We start from the raw sequence: 23,192 nt of genomic DNA, 5'->3' as shown, positions 1-23,192 counted from the left end.
AAAAACCAGACACAGCTGAAAAATCCAAGGCATTCAAAGTTAGGATAAAATTAATGAGAAGCTCAAACTTTTGCCACAGAGCCTGGGCAGGAGGAATTTAGACAGACAGGAATTGCTGTTATGGTGCTCTGGACACTTGGCCTTTGTTTTTATTGCAGCCTTGGCCTGAGCTAAAGAAGTGCAGCGAACCTGGGACAGGCAGAAGGAAAGCAGTTATTGGTGTGAATGTTCAGCCTTCCTCTACTCAATAAATTAACCCAGACTGAACAACAGAAAACAAGCAAACAAAATATTTATTTGCATGTGGTCCAAGGTGTCAGTGCATAGGGCTGTGGGGAAGCCTGTGCTCCGGAAAGGAGCAGGGTGGGAGGAGTGATTAAACCCCAGGAAAAGGGAGCAGGTTCTGGGCTGGGAGAGCAGCCTGTCCCCAGGTACCCGCTCTTGCTGCGTGGTTTGCAGTCTCGCACTGCAGAGAGCCAGCCTGAGCACAGGGCCATCCTTGTGCTGCAATGACCCGGTGGGTGACTTTCCTCTCCTGGACGCTCCCGAGCACTTCTGGACCCTGCAAAGACACCAGTATTGTGGTCACACAGAGAATCTGGCTGCAGGAACGCAGGTTTTCGGCTCGGTGCCTGATGCCAGTCGCCCTTCTCCCAACCTTGCATAGGGGCTGCAGCATCAGATATTTTCACCTGCCAAAAGGAGACCATCAGAGGACAAGAAGGACATGTGAGAGCTGCCAGGACTCAATGAAAGAAAAGCTACAGCTCGTATCTCACTGGCCTCCCCGCTGCCCTTGGCTGTGGAGCACACAGGTCAACGCAGCGGCAAATGCATGAAGCTCCCAAGTAAAATTCAGCCCAAGATGGCAAGAAGAATGGAGGTATTTCAGGTACCCACGAGGCTGCTGGGACACAAAAGCTGGATCCCGGCTCTTCTCACAGACAGTGTCAGGCATGCAGCAGCTCAAGCCCATTGTTGCCTTCCATCCAAATGTTTGGCAGGGGGATGGGACACAGATAGATTTGCCTGGGCTCGATGCTTTGCAACAGCCTGCCATGGCTTGCTTTGCTTCACTTGTGAGCTCCTGTTCTGCAGTTCTCCAAGGCTTGGGAAGGGGATGGGTTCAGCCCAGCCCAGCCCTGCTGCCTGGGGAGCGATCACAGATCGTCTGTGGCTGTGCTGGGACAATTTGCTGCCCTTCAGGACCAGCCCGACAGGAAGGATCAGAGAAGTTTGGGTTTTGCATCTCCGGGGGGTGTCATTGCTCTGGTGGGAGCTACAGGGCAGACCTGGCTCCTCCAGGGGCTGTCGCTTGGTTTGGAAGGAGGTGTTCACCTCAGCGCTGCCCAGCGGGTCACTAACTGGTAGGACAGCGCTAGTTGGGTCCCCAAAGCACCATCAGCCTCTCTTCACCATGGGCAAGGGCTTCCTTGTGCCTGTGGCCTGTTTTCAAACAGCAGCTGGGGATGCTGCCCACATGGGTTTTCCACTAGAGGGCTGGGAATGTGCGTCCCTTCTTCTGCATTATTGTTGTGCTGCTTTCGCTTGAGCAGGTGGGAGTCTGTAGCTTGCCAGGAGGATTTCACATTTCACAAAGGAGCCTTTTGCCAACACACCATCTCAGCGGAAAGCTGAAATATTGCCTATTTAGTTTTAATTGTTTCCTTTAGCTCTTATTGCCCGCAGCAAAATATCCCCTTCCCCGAACACACAGCCAGGCTGGGAGCCAGTCGCCCTGCGCAGCCGCCGCCACCGTGCCGTCCCTCTTGCCCATCTCTCTTGCCTATCCCATGGCCCCCAGGGCTCTTGTCTCTGCTGGGCAGGGCTGGATTTTGGGGAGAAGGAGGCAGCAGCAGCTTGCATTGCCCTCAGCAAGCACCAGGCAAGGAACGGTGGCAGTGCTCCCATTGTTGGACCATCTCCGTGGTTCCGAGGTCTCTGCTGGCCGTGCTGGCTGCCCCCTCTGTCCCCAAATGCTCTCCATGCTGCCGTTCCCAGCTCACTCTCCTCTCTCCAGCTTCCCTGCCTACTGTGGAGGGGCCAGCTCGCAACACTTGCTTTCAGGATGGCTTTAAAAAGACAGGATTGTGTTGCCGAATAAGAAACATGAAGCACACAGAGCCCCAGGGGGATGTTGAACAGCAGAAGAGGAGAAAAGCATCTCCTCCCTCTCTCCAGCACAGAGCGAGCTTCAAGCATCGGAGAGCTCAGGTACCTCATGGGCGCGATGCTGTGCACAGCATCCCAGGGGAGCATCGCCTCCAGGACCTCTCCTCCTGCTCCTGCTGCTAACGCCGGGGCTCGGGCAGCCCGCACAGATGACAGCCCCATGTCAGCAGCGGACAGCAGGGCCTTGCAGCCTCGGGGAAAAGGCTGTGGGGACTCCTAAGCCTGCTGGGAGGTTATGGCACCAGGACGATAAAGCACTATTCCCTTTCCATGCAGGCTCTATCCCCCCAAGCAACCTTAGCAACAGATCAAGCTCAAGGTAATATTTACTTATTCCGATACTAAGGCATGGCTGGAGAGCTAGATATCAGGCTGAGACAGAACAAAAATACACGCAGCAACCTCTGAGAGTAACCCCTGGGTAATTTATTTTATCCCCAGGATAAAATACCGCTGTGGGTACAGCCTCACGCTGGGCGCTGCCCGGGCTGCGTGGTGCCGGAGCCGGCAGCACCGCGGTGCCAGCGCCCGCGGGGTTCCCTCCGCTCAGCTCTGGAGAAGAGCTGTAAAACAAAGGCTCATAAATTAATTACCTAGAAGAGTGGCAGGATGTTATTAGATACTTGGGAGTTAATTGTAGTGATGTTAATCGCATGTATTTTAATGTCATCAGTAGAGATGTAATATGTAATTCCATAGGTATTCCAGAATAATTTAGCAATTTAATTAATTTCTGCTAATACCTTTTAAATCACCTGCCCTCTTCCTCTCATGTTCTCTGAGGGAAAGGAGAAAGAAAATTTTCCAGTTGGCTAAATCTATTGCAAACTCACTTTTGTTGGCAAAGACATCCTTTTATTTCTCAGCATATTTATTCCCAGTAGAGAAAATCCACAGAGTCGCGCCTGGGTGACAGGGTGGCCAAGCAGGGCAGTGATCGCCTGGTCCTAAATTTGGAAGGCTGGATCAGGGCTGGGTGAAATGTTTTGGACAGATCACAATGGGCTGAAAAGATGGAGACTAAAATGGTTTTGTGGATTTAGGTCAAATTTGGTGAGCGGAGACGGTAGAAAATGAGGAACAGAAACATAAACAGCATCAGGCATTTTATTCCCGTGTCCTCAAAATGAAATGTTTGGTTTAGAAAAAGCAAAAATATCCCATTTCAGCATGTTCGAGATGCAGTTTTTCTGCTTGTCTCCCCTGTGGCTCCCCCCCAGGCAGCTGAGATGTGCCCAAACCCCAGGGGCAGCCTTTGAGCCGGAAAACGATTCACTTGCAGGGCACAGCACCTCGGGACAGCACGTGGGGGTCCAGGCGAGGTGGATATAGGAGGAGACAAGTGATTTGGGCCATGCGGGAGCTGCGCCCGTCCCTCCCCACACTGGCAGAAAAGAGACCACGAGAAGCCATTGCTCTCAAGGGGCTTTTATTGTCCAGCTGGCGCTTGCCTCCCGCTGCCCATGGTCGGCTAAGCCCCTCGGCACCGCACACACCAGCGGGGGAGACCCCGCCAGCCCTGAGCCCGGCCACCTGCCGGGGCAGCGCGTCCTTCCCGGCTCTTTTGTGGGTCATTTGTTGGTTCTTTTTTTTTTTTTTTTTTTTTTTTCTCTTTTTTAATATTTTATTTTAAAAATATAGTAGCTGTGGAAAGCAGCCCTCTTTATAAACACTCGATGCCGGAGTGAAGTGCATCGTTGCCATCCTTACGCCTAAGCTGCCCCGGGTGTCCGTGCCCGCGGGGGCCGCTCCGGCGGCTGCAGGCGGGGAGAGAGCGAGAGAGACCCTTCTAAAAATAGAAATATTGTGCTGAGTCGTTTGAAGTGAACGAAATACGTAAAACACCAGCATTTGATTAGCTTTAGCTTGTCAAATATTGCTCCCAGCAGAGTTGGCGCGGTGCGCTGGTGGGGGTGCGGTCCCCCTCCCGTCCTGGGGTCCCCGCTCCCCGCTGCAGGGCTTGCTGCTCCCATCCGCTGCAAGGACACCGGCCCCCAGGGCAGCCCAGGAGCCCCTGCGAGCTGATATAAATAGGAAACTGTAAACACAACCATTGGAGATAAGAGACATCTACAATCACAGGGTTTACTGGTTCAAACCTCCCACCCTCCCCCTCAACCCGTGCACCCCTGTCCCCACTCCATAAAAAGGTCTCCAGTAACAAAATCTTCATTCCAGGCTTGGAGTAAAGGCGAGGTGCTCGAGGAGTAAAAAGGGACATTGCAACCATAGTGGTCTTTGCTCGGGAGGGGAGAAGGTGGCGGGAAAGAGGGAGAAGGTTAGCTGGTTCAGGTCCTTTGCAAGTTAATTTGGTTTGTCTGGAGGACTCCTAGGGTTATACCTGAGATGAAGACGTCTAGGGGACACTCCATAGCTCAATTAAAACATGGTTGGTGTTTTGTGCCTGGAAGAGCCCTCGCTGCCGGGATTTGTCCGTCGCACTCGCCCCACGCAGCAAGAGAGCAGCATCCCTGCGGCGCTCGGCACGGGGCTGTCGGAACCAACGCCGGCTGGGGGTCACCCCTCAGGTGTCCAGGACCTCGCTGGTGGGCGACGGCTCGTGGGGGATGCCCTGTGCGCTGTGGATGGTCTGGTTGTGGGAGAGGGAGTTCTGCTGGAGCTCCAGGGCGATGGCGTTCTGGGGGAACTCCTTCACCTGCCTCTTGTACTCGAGGAAGGTGCACGCCTTGGTGGCGATTGCGACGATGTTTTTGCCAATAAAGATGGTGGAGACCCTGCTGTCCTGGAACAAGATCATGTTGACGGCCCGGATGAAGATGGTGACGATGTTAATGGTGACCAGGCTGAGGACGGGGTAGAGCATCATTTTTTGCGGGGCAATGTGCTCCCCTTGCATGCTGATCTCACTGAGGGACACGCAAGGCAGGATCAGGAGGAGAATGTAGCAGTAGAAGAACATGAGCCCCTCTGCCCAGATGGGCAGCCCGGTCCTGTGCGGCTCCCAGAGGTTGGCCTGGATGTCCAAGATATCCAGCAGGTCGAGGGCCACCCAGAAGAGGCGTCCCCGCAAGTCCTCTTTCTTCCGAAAGGTCCGTATGTACTCCATGCTGTCCAAGGCCACCAGCACCAGGTAGAGCCCCGGCACGCAGATGGACAGGAGCAGGGTCAGGGCTTTCCTGGCCACCGTCTCCAGGTTCTTCTTGTCCGCTTTGTAATTCTGGAAGATGAAATACAGCTTGATCTCCAGCACAAAGATGTAGAGGAACCACAGGATCATGGCGTAGCCCCGCTTGGCCGTCTTCACCTCCGCCCCCACCCACACCGCCACGTAGCGCAGCACGATGAGGAAGCAGACGTCCCCCACCAGCACGATGATGCAGACACCGATTTTGCGGGGACCCTGGTTCTGCTCCACCAGGTAGGCGTCCATGAAGGCCATGCTGGTCATGATGACAATGGTGGTCAGACAGACGTGGCGCTTGTCGGGCGGCGGCAGCACCATGGTGAGACGAGCGCCCCTCCCTTCGTGCCGGCACTAGGAGAGCAGTCCTGCCAGCGGGGGACAAGGGGACATCCGCAGCAAGCCTGGGGACCAAGGCTGCCCCAGGAAGAGGTCCCCGGAGGGGCCGCCCCCAGCTCTTGGCCCTCTGCCGGCTGTGCCTGCAGGCACCACGGCTCTGCCACCAGCACCCAGGGTTCACAGAGGTGCACGGCCTCCTCGAGGGATGTCCCTCCTCCGTGGCGGGTCCCCCATCGCCGTCAGGCTCTCCAGCGATCCTACAGCACTAATGCACCTTTGGGCTCTGAGCCCCAAATCCTGGCACAGATCTCTGGAAAGGCGGGAGGCAACCGGGCAGCAGGAGGGGAGTTCTCCTCTCCCCAGTGACACCCCACGTTCCTCCAGGGTCCACACGAAGAACCCCCTTCACACCTATCCCCACAGGGCTGTGCTGTGCTCCTTCTGCTCCCAGCTGCACAAGCATCCCTCCATCCCTGGAAAAGAGAGCAGAGAACCAGCATCAGACATTGAAAACCCGCTCTACTTTGCACGGGGAAGTGTATTGCAGCTGCTTATGTTTATGGGACCTCATTTAAATAAAAGATGGATTCTCTCCTGCTTCGGGGAGAGAAGAACAAAGAAGAAAAAGTGGGAAGCCAGATTACTGGGAGCCAGATCTGACATGTGCCTGAGCAGGTGAACACCAGGGATGAGGGCACCTGTGCCCTGGTTCCCAAAGGACGTGGCGGGTGAGACATGGTGCTCAGCAAACCTTAGCAGGACGCTTAAAACCTGCTGCCGGGACCCCCACGTTGCTCTTCTGAGCCCACTGCTAGACTCAGGCACAGCTGGGAAAACTGGCATGTTAAAATAATTTCTCGGGCAGGAATTGCTCAGAAAGAAACCAAAAAGCCCAAGGGGATTCGGGAGGACCCCTAAACGGTGCTACCCCGGCAAGGCACTCAGCACAGCCCTGCTCTCACCATGCTTTCTATCTGCCATTTAGCACTTCAATTTGTTCTTTCTTGAGGTTTTGGATAAAAATATACAGTCTTTGCTGTAACTGCTTTTAAACTTGTGCCAAGTTTTACAGGGGATTTATAGCCAAGGATGGATAATTCCAGATAAATTAGGTCTTTCAGGAGGGAATGGTGTTCTTTTTTCTTTCCCTCTGAAGTATTTATGCCTTCAAAAGACAGCGATTATTTAAAGGGCAGTGGGTGCATCACAGCACGTTAAGGTTAGGAAGCGGCTTGCTGGTAAATCATGTCCCTCTCTCCCTCTGCATTACATGTGTGGTCTGGGAAGCCGGGGAAGGCAGACGCTCCCAGCCCAAGCTGAACTCACACCTACATGAAAACACACAGAAAAACCCCACCCTGCCTCTCAGTGCCTACCCAGGGCACCGGGCAATATGAATTCACGCTGTTTACAGCAGCAGCAAACAAGCCTTTCACCACCAGCGCTGAGCAGACTGTTTTCTGCAAAAACCAGGCTCAAACGGTGGATTCTTCCCTCTTGTCCGCTCCTGAACGACTCGCAGCAGCTTGGGATGGGTTTGATAAACATGTGCATTTGTTACAGGGACCTTTCGGAGCAGAGGAACAGGATCGCGGGGCAGAGCTGAATCACAGGGCTCAAGCGCTGCTTATCTCTCAGGTTAAATCCTATATTACCCAGGGCAAGCACTTCTCTTGCCTTTTGCAAATAGTTTCCAAGCATTTGCTGCAGTGCAAGATCTTACTATTTTTGATCCGTGCAACAGCTGGTAGTTTCTCCACCTCTTGCAGCCCCAGTGCTATTTAGAAATACGGAGGTCTCTGCCTATCTGTGGAGCAGAGCTTGGCAGCTGGAGTGATGTGTGACCACCCTTCCACGGATGGGGGACACAAAACTCTCATCAGAGGACTATTTAAAAAAACAGGTAGTTTTTAAACAACCTTTACCCTGGGAAATCCTGGTTCATAATTTTTAAATGACTGTGTTTGACAGTACATTCAGAAACCACTTGAGAAACTTGCTGGATAAACAAGAAAATGAGCATGTCAGATAGCCACAAGAGCATATCTGAGGCAAATATTTGTTTAGACAAGTATTCACAAAATTTTTCTTTCTGCAGGAATTCTTATAAATAAAAGGCATCTCACCTGAACGTGATGAGCTCAGAGTGTTACAGATGCCAGCAAGCCAGACTGGAGCCTTCCTACGGGAAGCGATCTAGCAGGCTTTGCACCCTGCTCAGAGCCAGGGCTCCTATGAGCAGGTATTGCAGCGATGCTTCAGTCTTGGCTACTATGGGCCTCCTCACCAAGACAAAATTCTATCCATAACCGTATATTGTCATCTATCACTGTCCTATGCAAACAGCTCTGTTTGGAGTGAGCCAGCCCCTGCTCTTATTACTCTGGTGCCTCGGCTCTGGCTGTGGAGTTATTTCTTGGTCTTTCATCTGTTTTTCCCAGCCCTCCCAGCTGATACAAAGCACCTGTGGTTACCTGAGGACGTGCGGTCACAGCCTTTGCTACACCAGGCAGTTTGGAAGAAAATTAAAGTGTGTTCTTGACCGTGACGCCGGTGGCTCATTGCAGCGTGATTAATTGCCGCTAGCTCTGCCGTTACCGGTGTCTGCAACCCGCAGCCACCCATGGCCAGTGCCCTCCCGCATCCTCTCCCGCCTCCAGCATCCCCTGGATGGCACCGGACACCGCAGGGAGCTGCTGGCATCCCCCACACCCGCACAAACCCCATCTCCCGGGTGTGGGGAGCAAGTGGCTGCAGGCAAACCTGGAGGGTTTCTGGAGCCACTGTCAAAACACAGCCTTATTAATGCCAACAGGCGCTTCTGAACCCCGGCTCTAACTGGCAAATTAGTTTAAATTATTTAAGTGATTTGAATTCTGTCTATAAATAAAAGAGGGAGTGAACAAGGCAAAAGTATACACAACGCGCTTCCCAGGTAGTTAGGATGCCGTGCTGCTTAAAGCTTCATTTGCACTTTAATTGCTTTGATTTATTCCAGCTTTGCTGGGTGTAAATCCATAGCTCCCCTTCGCTTAGTCCTTCAGCCCTCTGAAGAGCTGCTGCTGCACAAAGCCCTTTCCCCAGCTGGCAGCGCCTGCCCTGTGTCACGGCACCGTCCCCAGCGTGGGGCAGGACATGGCGATGCGCACGGCCACCTTTTGTGGGGACCGAAAGCCGGCTGTGGCAGAGCCACCCGGGCGATGGCATCGCTCCCCGGCAGCCAGCTGCGCCTCAGGGAGCAACCCAACAGCAGCCAGGGACCTGCTCTCGGCAGAGGTCGGGGCTGGGACGCGGCTGTTAATTGCTGACGCTTTTTATGACCCACTGAATCATTTGTGAGCTCTGTGCACCATGTAAGGATGGGGTTTACAAGGAGAGCAAATTCTCCTCTGACTGAGGAACTATAAATCATGTCATCGCCATGCCATGGCGTGTTCCTGCGTCACCTTGCTGAAAATCGATGCCGGTGGGTGTCTCGTTCAGCCTCCACTGACCTACAGGCTGGGATTTCACCTGCCCCCCAAGCGCGGTCCCTGGGCACTGAGGGAGGGGGGGCACTGCCGAGGGGATGCTCACACCCTGGGGACTGGGGAAGGTGCTTCTGCGCCCTCCTGCTTGCTCCAAGGCAGTACCGGCATCTCAAGTGCATCCTGTGAAGGAAATGAGATTGCGGAAGATTTTTCCGGACCCTGCCCACTAATTGTGTCTGAAGGAGGAAACAGCCCACTTGCTAATGATTACAGATCATTTACTATGTAGGCATGGCAAAACAGGGAAAGAGCTGCAAACTGTTCCCAGAGCCTGCCCAAAATAACCAGTGCAGCAGGGCTGGCAGGCGATACCAGCTCCTGCGTACACCCGTGAATGCATCCGCTGTGCTCCCACGCTGCAAACCCCGCAGTTCCCTCGGGGGGTTCATTTCTCCCCACTTTCCCAAAAAGAAACCCAAGCAGAAAGTATCAAACCTGTTGCCTGAGTAGGAAAAAAAATAAAACCACGCTGTCGATCACATCATTTTGTGATGGAGTGGGGAACTGCTGCTTGCCCAAGGCAGAGCCCTGCGCGGGGTGGATGGCCTTTGTGTTCGCAGCCCCGTCCCCTGCGGCCACCCTGCCAGGGCTCTGCTGCCGATGCAGCTGGCTGGAGCTGCCAGAACATCTCCCCATTCACAAACACGCCAAGTTCGATGATATTTGACAGACGTGTCAAAAAAAAAAAAAAAAAAAAAAAGAGGCTTTTCAGACATTTTGGGTGTTTAAACATAGTGTTTAGAGAAGTTAAATGATTCATTTTGACTTGTACATAAAATGTTAAAATTATAATGCTATGTTCTGACACTACCAGAATGATTTACGTTTTTCCCAGCAAAAAGTGCTGTTCCTTTAGAGGAACTGCTCCTCCTCTGCCCAAGCCCACCGGCATCCTCCCTGCCCCCTGCCCTCCCACCCTGGTGCCCCTGCACCCAGCACTGGCTCTCCCAGCCGTGATTTGACCTGCCTTTGCCAGGAGAATATGACCCAACTATACCCCTGCCTTTTTTTTTTTGGTATTTCAGGCTGTTTCTCCACTTTTGCAAGACCCTCTTGGAATCTGACTGTTTCCTCCAGCATGCTCCCACCCGCCCCACCTGCAATGTGCCGTCAGTAGATGTAACCAATTCCCTCACTGGTCCTCTAGCCCAGTCACCCATGACACTGCCAGTTCCCCAAGCAGGATCTGTCCCCTGTCTGGGAAAACGGTTTGTTTGTTTGTTTCTGAAGAAGCCAGGTCATCCCTGTGCTGGGGACAAAGCACATCACCGAGGTGACCAGGCACTCAGTGTGTGGGACCGCAGGCACCGCAGGACTGACAGTGCACCTGCAACTTGCATTTGCACAAGTCATCTAATTAAAATACACCAAAACACGACCAACTCGGACCTCTGCTAGCACCTTCCTAAATAGATAGGCCAAACCAAACCGGTCAACAAGTTTCACGTCCTAGCAAAGCCCCAGAGCTTCGTTTTTCTCTGTGCTACAAATAGACATAAATGCAAACACCAGGACCAACCCAGGCCAGGAGTGTAAAATTTGGATCTGATTTCAGTAGCATGAGGCTGTACTTCTGTGCGTGAATCACTGCTAGGTCCTCATATAACCTCATGTTATTGGTATTGAGGGAAAGGAAAATATGGAACCAGTGCACAGTCCTCACACGGACACTTTGCCCCACTGCCTGCTGGAAACCCCCACAGCTGGAAGATGGAAAAGCTTCCCAGTCTTGTTCATCCTTGTCCTCGCTCTCCCAGGGATGCACAAATTTTCCTGGGAGAGCTGGTCCCAGCACCCTCACCCAGGGCCCCGAGTGCTCCCAGTTCTGCGCTGGCAGCATCAGGTGCCCAAGAAGCTCTGGCTGCCCCTCACCTCATCCACATGTGATTGAGTGGAATCAGCTAATTAACTGAAAATGGAGGCTGGTGTGTGAAGCTATAAATAGGAGAGCGCTGGGAGTTTCCTGGTGCTAAAGGCTTGCATGGGAAGGAGCTGTTGAGGGCTCTGGGGCAGAATTCCAGAAATCTGCTAGGGAAGCCAGATCTGAGCTCTGTATGCATCTACTTAAAAAAAAAAAAAGTTGGTTTCCCTGACCTGGGGCCAGACTAGAGGCAGTAGGTGAGCGACCTGTCCTCTTAGCTCCTCCCTCACCTGCATGGCACAAGGAGAAGCTGTGGGTGACAAGAGGCTGATGCATACAAACCAGAGCAAGCTCAAAAGGTAAGAGCCGGAAGGACAGGAGAGTCTGACTGCTGCAGTCCTGGGGACCCCTGCTGCTTGGTGCTGAAGGCACTGAGCGCTTTCTGCACTCAATTGTTTTGGGGGGGTGCTGTGCCAGCTCTGTAGGAGGCTCTGTGCCAGGGTGGAAGGACAACACAAACGACTGTGTGTGTCCTGCTGCCAGGGGAAAGCTCCCCACTTGTCTCTCCATTTGAGGAAAGAGCTTCAGCATCGCGTAGGTGGGGAGGCACTTTGGGAGGGCAAGCAGCTCATCCGCCAGCCCCAAGAGACAGTTCCTGCAAAGCAAGGGTCATCTTGCCCTCCCTGGGACTTGCCTTGGGCTCGTCCCGGCTGCCAGGCTGTGGTGGCAGGTTACAGCTGGGCAGCAAGCAGAGAGAAAACCATGCCCCTGCTATTCCCTCTGTGTCCTGAGCACGGGGTTGGTGGCGGTGGATGAGCCAGGCAGTGTGCAGAGTGAGATGGGCAGTCTGCTGCCATCAGTCTGGCCTCGGAGTAAGAGTGATCGTTCTGCTGTTAATTAACACAAGGCAGCCGCTGGCCACTGGAGAGCCCAGTGATGGTGATAAAAGGAGAGCGTCTGCTGGCTCCTGCTGAGCCTGGCAAAGCTGCCCTTTCCTCACCGTGTACCGAGCTGCGTGCAACGCCGCCTCCAAACCTCGCTGAGGAACTCGCCCCTTCTTGTGATGCCAGGATTCAGCTGCTATTTGAAGCAGTGTCAGAGATGGGGGATCCGGTTAATCCCTAGGGTAATTTTGCTGCCGTCTGTTCTCCCAAACCACCCTGAGATGGTGTGGCTGACATTAGACGCGTGGCTGCCTCCCTCAGGGTTTATTCCTCATCTGCTCCTCAGAGGGCACCTTCCTGAGACAGAGCCTCTCCTGTGACAACAGGTCTCATCCTCTGGTGACACCTGGCACGCTGCTGCTCACCCAGGTCCAAGGCAGCCGCCTGCCCTGCCTGGGGACATGGGGTCCCCCAGGAATGGTGCGGAGCTGCTCAGCCTGTTGCACTTGCAGCTGAGCCAGTTAACCATGAGACAAGAAGGCATCTTGGCTACTTTCCTCCCTGAGACTTGTGAGCAGGCAGCACTGCATGCATGTACCCCAGTAACAGCTGCTCCAAGAACATAATGGGCTTTTTTGCTAAGTTCAAGTGCAGCAAAGCTCACCTCAAACCTCAGCAATGCAGGGTCGGCAAACAAGAACGAACTGGCGAGTGATCTGCAAAATCAAGGGACCTTTGCCTTGCCACACACTCGGCTGATTTATTTTGGCAGGGCTGGTCCAATGTTAATTATTGATGGCAATAGCTCACCGCCAGTCATCATGAAATCTTAGCAGGACGAGAACTCCCCGTGGCACATTCTCCAGCAGACAGCTATTAACTTGTCTGGTCTTAAATCGCGGGTGAGTCATGGTAGAGGGTTGTTGGTGCCACAGAGCTGGAGATGGGCCTCAGTGGACTCTGCCCTACATTTTCTCTCTATTATTGAAGTCCAAGCCACTGTCAGATCCTTCTGGAGCATGCGTTCTGCAGGACAGTGTGCCGTGACACTCGTTAGGCTCAGGAGGATGACAGGCAGATGCGGTTGTCCCCTCTGCATAGACACCAAGCTCAGGGTCACCCTCCCAGTGCTGTGCATGGCCCGGCCTCTGGGGTGGAGGCAATGCTGGCGGCTGCTGCTCTGACCTCACTTGGGAGGTAAACATTGCACCCATCCTGATGCAGTGCAAGAAAAATAATGCCAGCCCAGGGGTCGCCAGGGAGACATTTCTCTTCCTCTGGTTTCCAGCCTTCCTTCTACCAGCCATCTAATAAATCTAATAAAATCTGTCTTGCTGGTATCTAATTCAATTCCAGCATCCAGAGGCCAGGCTTCTTATATCACTCACAGACCTAACCAGCTACACCATTGGTGTATGAGCGGGGCCAAGGGGCTGCTGCAGGCTATTCCAGAAGAGAGCAATTACCTGGGATCAGAACTTGCTCTCCCAATCAATTATATGTTTACAGGTTTTCCTTGGGTCACACCTCATCAAATTATTTAGCTGCTTGAACACCATGGCCAGAGGCAGCTGATGACTTTCTAGACTGAAGTTTGGGCACTAGAAGAGGTGCCTTGTGTTTCACCTCGGAGACAACTCTCCACAGCACCTCTGTTTATACCCTCACGCAGCACTCACGAGTTTGCAGTGTGTTCAGCCTAATGCCATCTCCAGCCAGCAGCTGGGCTTTGACTCCTGCTCTAAAGGTGAAGGACTTCCGAGGTTGCATAGAGAGTTGTGGCCAAGCCTCGTTCCCCAAATTTGCTCCAGCACCTGGAAGCACAGGGGCAGGATGGTGGCTCTGCTCCGTGGAGCATCTTCTGGTCTGTGGCTGCAGGGTCACATCTCAGCAGAGCTTGGAGGCTCAGAGCCAGGGCTGAAAATGCCCTGATCCCAGCTTCCAGGAGCGTGTCTGATGAAGGCTTTGGGATTCGTGTTTCCACAGCGCTGCCCTCCCCAAGGTGCTCCTCCTGCCTCCCAGGCGGTGACACAGCGATGCCCCAAGCCACCGGGAGCCAGACCTGAGAGGTGCTGGGAGCTGCTGCAGCCAGGAAGGGGCTGGGGTGGCTGGACTGAGCATGTGCTGGGAGATCTGATGTAACAACCTGTATATCTCAGCCAGGATGTCTAGTACCCTCTCCTTTGCATCCATCCTGCAGCGTCAGCCAGCTGGGGATGCTCCCATGCACCTTGTGCAACTCAGACCGCCAGTGGCCCAACCAAACCCTGCGGGGAGCCCCTGGGGGTGTCTGAGCTGTCAGGCAGCACCCCACCGTGCAGGAGATGCAGGCTGCTTGTTTGGCCTGGGGCCCGTTTGGATTTAGCTGTTCATTTGCATGAGCTGTTGGTTTTTCAGGCTTGCTTTGCTAACGAAAACTCTTTCCCTCTGAAAAAAACCCTCTTTGTTAAAAAAAATAAAGGAAAAAAAAAAATCAAGTCATCGATCCTCGTTGTGGATCTGTGCTCACAAGAGCTGTGAGCTGGGAAGGGGGGCGGGCAGGAGCCCCAGCCCCAGCGATGGGGATGCTCCTGGAACTCTTGCTGCCCGGGCCCAGGGGAGGAAGGTGCTCAGCATGGAGACTGCATGGAAACCGGGAGGTGCTATGGCTCCCCTGTCCGACAGCACGAGCAAGCATCCTCTGCCCCAGGAGGATGTGACAATTTGCTTGCTGGAGCTCATTGCCGCGGAGATAAAATATTTATGGCTGCTCTCACTTGCTTCCCGTTTCAAGCCACGGTGACTTATTTGTTACAAATTTACATGCATGTCTAAAGACATCTTTACATTCCTTCTAAGTACAAAAGGTTTATTTCTCCATGTAGTGTTTTGCCAGTCAGAATCAGCCACCCGATGTACTCTGTGCCTGCATTTGTCCCCAGCCTCAGAGCTCCCTTTCCTCTTGGTAATGATTATCATTATACTAAGAAAAATGGGTCATTTAGAGTGGTTTCTCCCCAAATGAAAGGCTGTGGGATACAGGATATCATTAAAATTCTAAACCTGACTTCCAACCTCAAAAGCAGGCTCTTGCTATTTGGGTATCTCTGCGGAGGGAGGGGAGGGGGGTGCACGATGAATGTGCTTTGGCCACGAAATGACTGGCTGAGTCTGCCTGGCCTGTGCTGCCAGCATCTGCACCGGCATTAAACACCCCTGGGGCTGCGGCCGTCGCTTGCCCCGGGGCTGGAGGGCAGAGGCCACCCCCCCATGCCCTCCAACGCTGTGCCATCCATGCACTCGCTTCCCAGCCACATCCTGCATGGGACAGTGTAACCAGAGCCAGTGACAGGAGCTAATTCCCACCGTAAAAAGAGCAATTTAGCTCCTGCCAGGAGGGATGTGGCTGGGTCGGGTCCCCTGGAGAAGTGGGGGCTGGCAGGCTGAAAAGCCTGCGCTGGGGCAGGGGAAGAAAGCAGGGCGAAGCGCTCGGATGCAGCGTCCCTGGAGGCAGCGCTTGCCTTGCCCTTACGCATCGCTAGGGCTGAATTAACCCCCGTGTGAGAGTGTCAGTGCTGCCCCTCCCCAGCTGGGACCTGCCACGGTGCCCCTGACCCTGGCTGCCTGCGGATGGGGGGGATGCTTGCCCAAGGTCTCTCCCCAGCTCCTCAGCCCTGGTCCAGGCTCCACAATGACTCCTCACCTCCTCATTTCTGAGGACAGGTACGCATGCCCGACCCAAGTTCAGCGCTAGCTTCGTCTGTGACAGCAGATCTCCCACCTGCCTGCTGTTCTTCGGCATGCTGCTGCCCTCGAGTTCTCCTTTCTGTCTCCTAGTATTCCCAGAAGGGGCTTCAGGGGAAACGTTTTGCTTGGAAAGGCCATGCGACTTCTGTGCAAGCCTGAAAATTGTTGTGTGCAGAGCTGTAAGGCAAAGCTAATCCATTTTGCAGCTTAGCCAGCTGCTGAAAGACGCTCTTCAGGAGCGGGGAACTGCTAACTGTTTTTCTGCCCCCTGTGAAATGGGAGGGACAAGGGATATTCAGAGGATGAGAGACTGAGACCGACCCAAAATGGCTAATCTAAAAAGAACTTTTAAGAAGCAAGCCTTGCCCCAAATTGTCAACTCTTGAAGTTGTTTCTTTCTAACTGTGCTCAGAAAGGACTGATTTCTCATTCTCTTTTTTCACACTTTAAATCAAAATGCGCACGGGAAGCTCTCACTGCTGACCACAGCCAAGCAAATGCGCGGCGGCCAACGCCACGTCTCGCGGGCGGGATGCAGGAACGGCCGCGGCAGCCCGCTGCGGTGACTGCATTAGGCAGCTGCACACCGCAACATCAACCTCCCGCTGTCCCACCCGCGAATTAACATCGTGCATCCCTTCCAGGCTTGTCCCGCCCGGGCGTGCGGCTTTCGCCGTGCCACGCCGTCCCTGGGCACCCAAAAATTGTGGCAGCTGCATGCAGGGGAGCGCGGGCGGGATGGGGACGGCCCCAGGGCAGGACAGGGAGGGCAGGTCTCCTCCTTGGGTCCATGTCTCCGTGAGGTGTGTCTGAACGACATGCTAGTTTTGGTCCAGCAGACAGGCTGAAAATCCAATATAAATCATTTCTGTTTGACCACCATTTAATTATTTTCACTTGGGTTTTTGAGCAAAATAGAAAACTGGAAAGAATGAGTAGGAGTCAACCCGAGGTGCTTTGTTCAGCCCCAGAAAGATGTCCTTTCTCTCTGGGGTTATTTTATTCTTCTCCTTCTCCACCCCTCCCCTCCGCTGCTAACTTTAGATTGACTTTAAAGCAGCAAACTGTTTGGACTTTTCAGGAACAATAAAGAAGATAAACACCATGTTGTGCAATTTGCTAGAAAACACAGTTCCAGGAGAAGAGGATACAAACCCCATTCCCAAGTAATGTCAGACAAAGGTAAGAGCAATCAAACCTCTCTCTATCCACCAATGGCCACCGAGCCACCGCGCACCTTTGCTGCTTCCCCCTGGGTGGGAGGGAAGCTCATCCCTGAGAAAGTGGCAGTAAAGTGTGGATCAGAAATCTCCCAGTTTTTCAGGGAAAACATGAGATGTGGTAAATCCCTCTTTCTGGCAAGTATTTCTCACTGAATTCCCAACTCTAAGAGGCACCAGAAAATCAGTGATTGCAGAGCAGCACACAGGCATCCCTCCTGTTTAAAATGGGCGATGATGAAGACCTAAGAAAGCAATGAGACTGGGGGGTGCTGCAGCCTGGGTCACTGCTGAGCTGGCAGAAAGCTCGCCGGGCTGCAGAGGCACAGCGGGAGCACTTGCAATCAGCTTTCAATATTTTAATTTGCATTCTGAAACCTGCGCTGATTTTTGCACGACCATTTTCCCCCCTCCCACCCTTGCTCAGCCTTACCTTTCACCACCATCACCCTCCCACAAGGCTTCCCATGGCCACAGTCCCCCCTCCTGCCTGATTTGCCTCATTAGGCACCTGTTTCCCATTAGGATTGCTGGCAGCCCACCTCCCAGTGCAGGGGGATGTGGGGGGACCCTCCACCACCAGAACTCTGGGGGTGCTTGTCTGCTTCGTGGCCCCGTGCATTACAACAACGTTTCCCCATATTTACATATTTGCATGAAACGAGCTGTCTCCCGCTCTGAGCAGTTGATTCCTGGGTAGGCAGGTAGCAGCTAACACCTGCTGCAGCAGCAGCGCGAAGCTGCCACCACGCTCAGCTCCTGCCCGCAGGGATGTCCCCACATCCCGTGCAGCCACCGCTCCCCGGGCGTAGGCAGCCTGGAGGGGCTGGGTATGAGCACCGAGGCCAAACGCTGGACAGTAAATCACAAATGTCTGTCGTCCGAGGGATGCAGCAGAACGTGCAATCGAGAGGGCAGCCCTCGCACCCCCGGTCCTTGGCTGGTGCCCGCCTGGCCCCTCTCACCCTGGTGGAGCAGGCTTGGAGTCAGGGAGCAGGGCAGCAGGCAGCAGGCAAAGATTATCTCACCACAAACCCAGCTGCTGAACGTTCCCACCCTGAAAACGAGAGGACCCAGGTCTGTGCAGCTGGGGAATGGCTTTCAGACATAAAAAACACTGCAGCTGAGCTCTTCCAGAAGAAACAGCAGCAGCTCCTTATTCTTTCCAGGCATGGAATGGCTCCAGTCACCCTGGGGGCTGATTTCAACATGATTTCTGCTATTTCAGGGTTCGGTGAACCAAGAGAGCACAAAAAGCAAATGCTGCTGTGAGCAGCCAGGCCTGGGCTGTGTTTGCGCCTGCCGTGCACTGGGAAGGCACAGCGGCCTGGGGGCCGGTGGTGCTGGGGGGCCTGCCTCCCCCACCACGGCTGGCGCGTGGGTGGTCTGCCAAAGCGAACCGTGCTCCTGGGACGGAGCCGCCCCCAGCCACACTGCCCAGCCCCTCGGCCAAACAGCACCCGCCGCCAGCACACCCCTGTAGGACCTGGGGACAGGGGGACTCTCTTTTTACTTCGTGCTGTGTCCTGCGGAGCCCTGACCCCCTGCTGACGAGTGCGTGGCTTGAGTTGTTCATCACTTAGCTCAGCTTTCTGCTTACTCAACAGTGGCCTCCTGCCAGAGGAGAGAGTGGCCTCCCGGGCTGCGCGTGGCTGGTACCGCAGCACTCGTGCTCCTTCCCTGGGGACAGCCATCAGTGCCATGAGCTCCCTCCTGCGCTGCTGCTCTCCACGATGAGTGCTGGCCCAGGGAGGGGACAGAGCTCAGAGGAGCTCTTGGCCAGAAGGGATGCGTCCCTGCTTCTGCGAGATGCTCTTTGGGCTGTTTCCCCCAGCATCTTGCTTCAGCTCAATTTTAGGGGGGCTTCTTCCCACCTTGGCCCTTCCTTGACCTCCGTCCTTTCCATACCCCTCTTCCCAGCCCCCTTTGTGTGTCACAGCCACCACCCTGCTCCTGTGGGACGTGCTAGGGCTGGTGGCTGGCCATGCTCCCCACGGTGACAGCTGGGTGTTTCTAACCATGTGATGTTCTGCTGCAGGAATGGAGTGGACCAGCTCGGGTGGGACACACTGCCCACCTCCTCTACTTCTCTGCCCCCCAGAAATGAGGGAGCTCTAGCCTGCAGGGTGAGCTGGGGAGGCTGCAGCCCCCACAGCGCTCAGCTCTGCTTCCTGACTGGGGCGGTGGGTCCTCTGACCCTCCAAATCTCCCCTGGTCCCGAGACAGCTGGATGAGGAGCATGCTGATTCGAGTATTCTTACACGACTGCTGAGCAACCTATGGCTTTTTGGATGTGTCTTTGTGTTCCCTTCTCATTGAAAGATGATTTCTTTGTGCCGTACTCCAAAATAGCTCGAGTGTACTTGTAGGAGAGACTGTGGAGAGCTGGCTTTTCTTTCCTCTGAGCTGAAATATGAGTGCCATTCTGTGCGCTCCATCCTACAGGATACCCTGTATAAGCCTCTGGCCCTGAGCAGTGGCAGGACTGGGGGAAGCATAGCTAGATTCAGGCTTGCACTAATTTGACCTCAGGTCAGCTTTAAACTGAATAGAGCACACCCAGTGCAAACCCTGAATTAGTCCAGTTTACAGGTAAATAACCACTACACACAGCTTTCCACTGAATGAATTACATGTGCATAAATATTCTCCTTCTGTAAATTTAAGCAAGGTCTAGAGACACAACTAATCATTCATCATCATACAGATCTGCCACTGTCACATTGCTGCTAAAGCTGGGGTCCCCTTCTCTGCTGAGCCAGCAGTCATCCCTCCAGTTCACACACAGTTTGGTCTACAGCCGTTGGCTGAGCTTCTTCAGTAAAAAAACAGTGCAGATAAGAGGGAAGTAAAGAATGAACATCTGACAACAGAGGTCATCTGTCCCCTTTCTGCTAGCTGACAGACATGCTACACCAAACACCAGCTCCTAGGAAGTCATCACTTATCCCATGTCTTGCTAGACAGCATCTGCTCCAGGTGAAATTATAGATGGACTGTTAGAAGTGATAGGAGATGCTAATATCCCATTACAGGTGTCATTTTTTCTGTCAACATGTAGGGAGCTTGTATCTGCAACTTCTGTTTGGTGATGGTGAGCTCCCAGAGATGAGGAGGCCCCTCGGTGTCAAGTGATACCCATTTCCATGGGCTGGAGAGAACCCATAGTGGCAGCAAGTGTTTTGGGACTCTGCAGCGAGAAACAGCGTGACTCATTTTGGACAGCGCTCACCAGGAAAAGTCCCTGGGAAAGTCATTTTTTTGGTCATTATCCACTTGAAAATTCACCTAGTTTGGAGAAGAAAAAAAAAAAGGGGGCACAATGAAACACACACCTAAACAATCCATATTCAGATGCAAGCCCTGAATCTGAGCCTTGTGCTCCATCCCCAATTTAACTGGGAATGAGCTCATCGCCTGAGAGCGCCCAGCAGCCGATGGGGTTTTGCTGGCAGCTGCTGCCTTTGGCTCTCTATACCCCTGCATACTAATGCAAAGAAAAACGGGATGGATAATTTAATTCTACCCTGCTAGAAGCAAAGCAACACACAAGCCTGCTCATCCCCTCGTCTAAGTTTAGCCCAACAGCGTATTAAAAAGCTGCTACTGGATTCTCGCCAGCCCCTACTTAGCTAAACTACCTGACTCGGCAGAATAGCAGAAAATTCTCCATTCTGTGTCATTTCTGATCCTTGGGAGAAGGACCCACATCCACCAGGACACTCGACCCCCCGGGCCTGCGGGAAGCCAGTGTAATTTGGGAAAATGGGTAGAGCGATGAAGGTTTTCTTGTGACATTGGGCACAATTCCCGTGAACACGCTCCTGCCCGGAGCTGGGCTGCTGGAGCCTCCGCTCAGGGCTCCCTCCGTCCCTCTGCTGCAAGCCCATGAACAGTAATGAATAAATCTGTCCCTGCTCACTTATAAATGGTTTATAAAAGGTTCATAAATGATTTCTGGATGTTTTACTGAACAGGTAATCAATTGTTGCAGGGCCAAACAGGTCAGCAGATTGCTCGTAGCCAGCAATTACGATGTCTGCTGATGAGCTTATAAGCATCAGTAGGACTCCACTGATGTCTGCAATGGGTTTGTAGCATCTATAAAGAGTTAATAAATAATTAATAAATGATGTGAATGCTCTTAATTAAAAGCTGTAGAAGGCCATTGAAAAATGCATTCTTGGAAAGCTATGGGCAACACAGTAAGCAAACATCTGAACCTGGGCTTGAATCCCTGTCTCCAAGGAGCAAAGCTGGCAGAGAGGTGCCAGCCCAGCCTGGCAGGCAACCTGGCTGCCCAAAGGGCAGCAAATTTCCTTTGTTCAAGGCAATCCAGCTGATTCTAGAGAAATTTTGTGCCTGCCATGGGCTGGAGCAAGGCAGACCACCCCTGAGCCCCTCTTGGAGCCTGGCGGTGGGATGCAGCAGTGCAGAAGCATCCTCTGTGTGCTGGCTGCTGCAGGGAAGGCACTGGGAAGCCAGGAAATGTGGATGCTAGGGAAACCAAGAACATTTCCCCATTTTGTGGGGCTCTGGCCTGTGCCTCCGGACATCAAAGTGCTCTTTCCTCCTTGCCAAAAGGTGATCTGGGGTGAGGTGCTGCTCCCCCAGCCTCAGCATCCCCCTCTGCCAAACGGGGAGGGTGACACACAGAAATGCAGTACGGAGGAGTTGTGCACTACAGCACCATGAGGCAATAATGTATACGGTGTTTGGCCTCCTTAGCAGAATTGCTTTATTATCATTAAATGCTGAATATTTCTGGATGATAAAAGCAATTAAGTGTAAAAAAAAAAGGTAATGATCCATTCCATATTGCTTCCAAAAGATATGAAAATCCCTCATAAAATTATCACCCTAGCACAGAATTGGACCTAAATATCTTTATAATGTAAGATAGAGAACTTTGCTTATAGTCAGAACATTTATAAGGCATTCAATTAGCCACTGGAGGGTTTCTTAGTATTCCCCTATTCTCCATGAGCACAGAGGCAATTACACGAGATTCTAACTTTTAAAATTAAAGAAAAAAGACAGGAGAATTTGGATAAAACCTGTTCTCAGTTTCACCCTGGAACGTACATGTGGAGGAAATTTCATGCAGATCAGGCTTAATTTACTGCACAATTCAGTTCAGAGCCAGAGCAAGACTCTTCCTGCACATTTGCTGGAAGATCCTTCTGCGTGGGAAGGGGACCGGTACGTGATGTGCTGCTCCGTGAGCGGTTCCTAAGGATGCTCCCACAAGCGGCTGGGGCAGAGTGCCATTCCACATCCTCCCTCTGCTCCCCCTGCAGCCCTCACCACCCCTGCAATGTCCCTGAGCCCTTGGGTGGGGGTCCCAGCCCCCCTCGCAGGGCCACTCTGGGGGTGCCCGTCATGGGGGACTCCTGTCCCCCCTGTTCTGTCCTGTGGGTGCTGGTGTGGCCATACACGCACGGCAGCGTATGTCCATACCTGCAGCCCCTCCACGCTCCTCCATGAATCATTGTGCAGCCCAGCCATGCCCAGGGACTAATTCTGGCTGGAAATAAGGTATCTATTTGTAACAGGCAGTTAATGGTGAGGGTAATTAATCACAGCAGCAGATTAGCAAGGGACATGACGGATTTCCTGATTCTGACATCTTTAAATCACAGTTTCTGCTTCCAGACCTGCTCCAGCTGAGCCAGAAGCAACGGGCTCAGCGATGCATCACCAAGTCAAACGTCCCCACAAACTGGTGCTGTGCTGGGAACCTCCATCCTCACCCACCCCACCGTGGGGGAGAGGAGAGGGCAGCCGGAGGGAGGAGAACCTCTCCCCACACTGGGGGCTTTGATCGTGTCCTCCAGATTCATGTTTTGAGAGTATTTCAGTGGATCAAGATGTCAGATCTGTAGTGCTGCCAGGAAACACCATTTTCTCTTAGTAAGGAGACAGCAGCAGGTCATTTCATCTCCTGTACCTGCTCTGCGCCTCCAGCAGAGAGGTAGGACTGCACCTTCCCAGGGTGGCAGCACCTTTCAGCCCCTCTCTGGGTGGCCCTGGCAGACCTTTCCCCCTCACCAGGACCCCAGCACAGCCCCTTCCCCTATACATCACCATGGGCGTTCGCTTCTCCAGAGCTGCTCTGCACCACGATACAGCCTCGCACAAGCACTGGCAGCTGGTCTCAAGCACTTGGGCCTCCCACGACAGATTTTTCATGAGTGGCATCATGCTCATGGCAATATTTTGAAAAGTAATCTGCAGCCATGCATTTCGCTTTGCTTTCTGGCTCCTGAGCCTGCAAGCCTCGCTCGGCTCACACGTTCTCCAGCCACCAGTGCCAGA

The 23,192-nt window shown here is 53.3% G+C and overlaps 1 protein-coding gene across 1 annotated transcript in view; it reads right to left on the bottom strand.

The window, feature by feature from the left end:
* Positions 1-4,331: 4,331 nt before the first annotated feature.
* The window catches only part of TMEM121 (transmembrane protein 121), a 33,384-nt gene continuing 14,523 nt past the window's right edge, over positions 4,332-23,192 (bottom strand). Inside the window, exon 2 of the mRNA XM_065649116.1 lies at positions 4,332-6,126. Within this exon, the coding sequence (XP_065505188.1) occupies positions 4,697-5,635 (939 nt within the window). The 5' untranslated portion in view covers positions 5,636-6,126 and the 3' untranslated portion in view covers positions 4,332-4,696. The remainder of the gene's footprint in view (positions 6,127-23,192) is intronic.

The sequence above is a fragment of the Caloenas nicobarica genome, chromosome 20 (assembly GCF_036013445.1).
Source record: "Caloenas nicobarica isolate bCalNic1 chromosome 20, bCalNic1.hap1, whole genome shotgun sequence".
NCBI lineage: Eukaryota > Metazoa > Chordata > Aves > Columbiformes > Columbidae > Caloenas > Caloenas nicobarica.
Note: the sequence above shows the minus strand (reverse complement) of the source record. Positions and strands in the feature narration are given on the sequence as shown.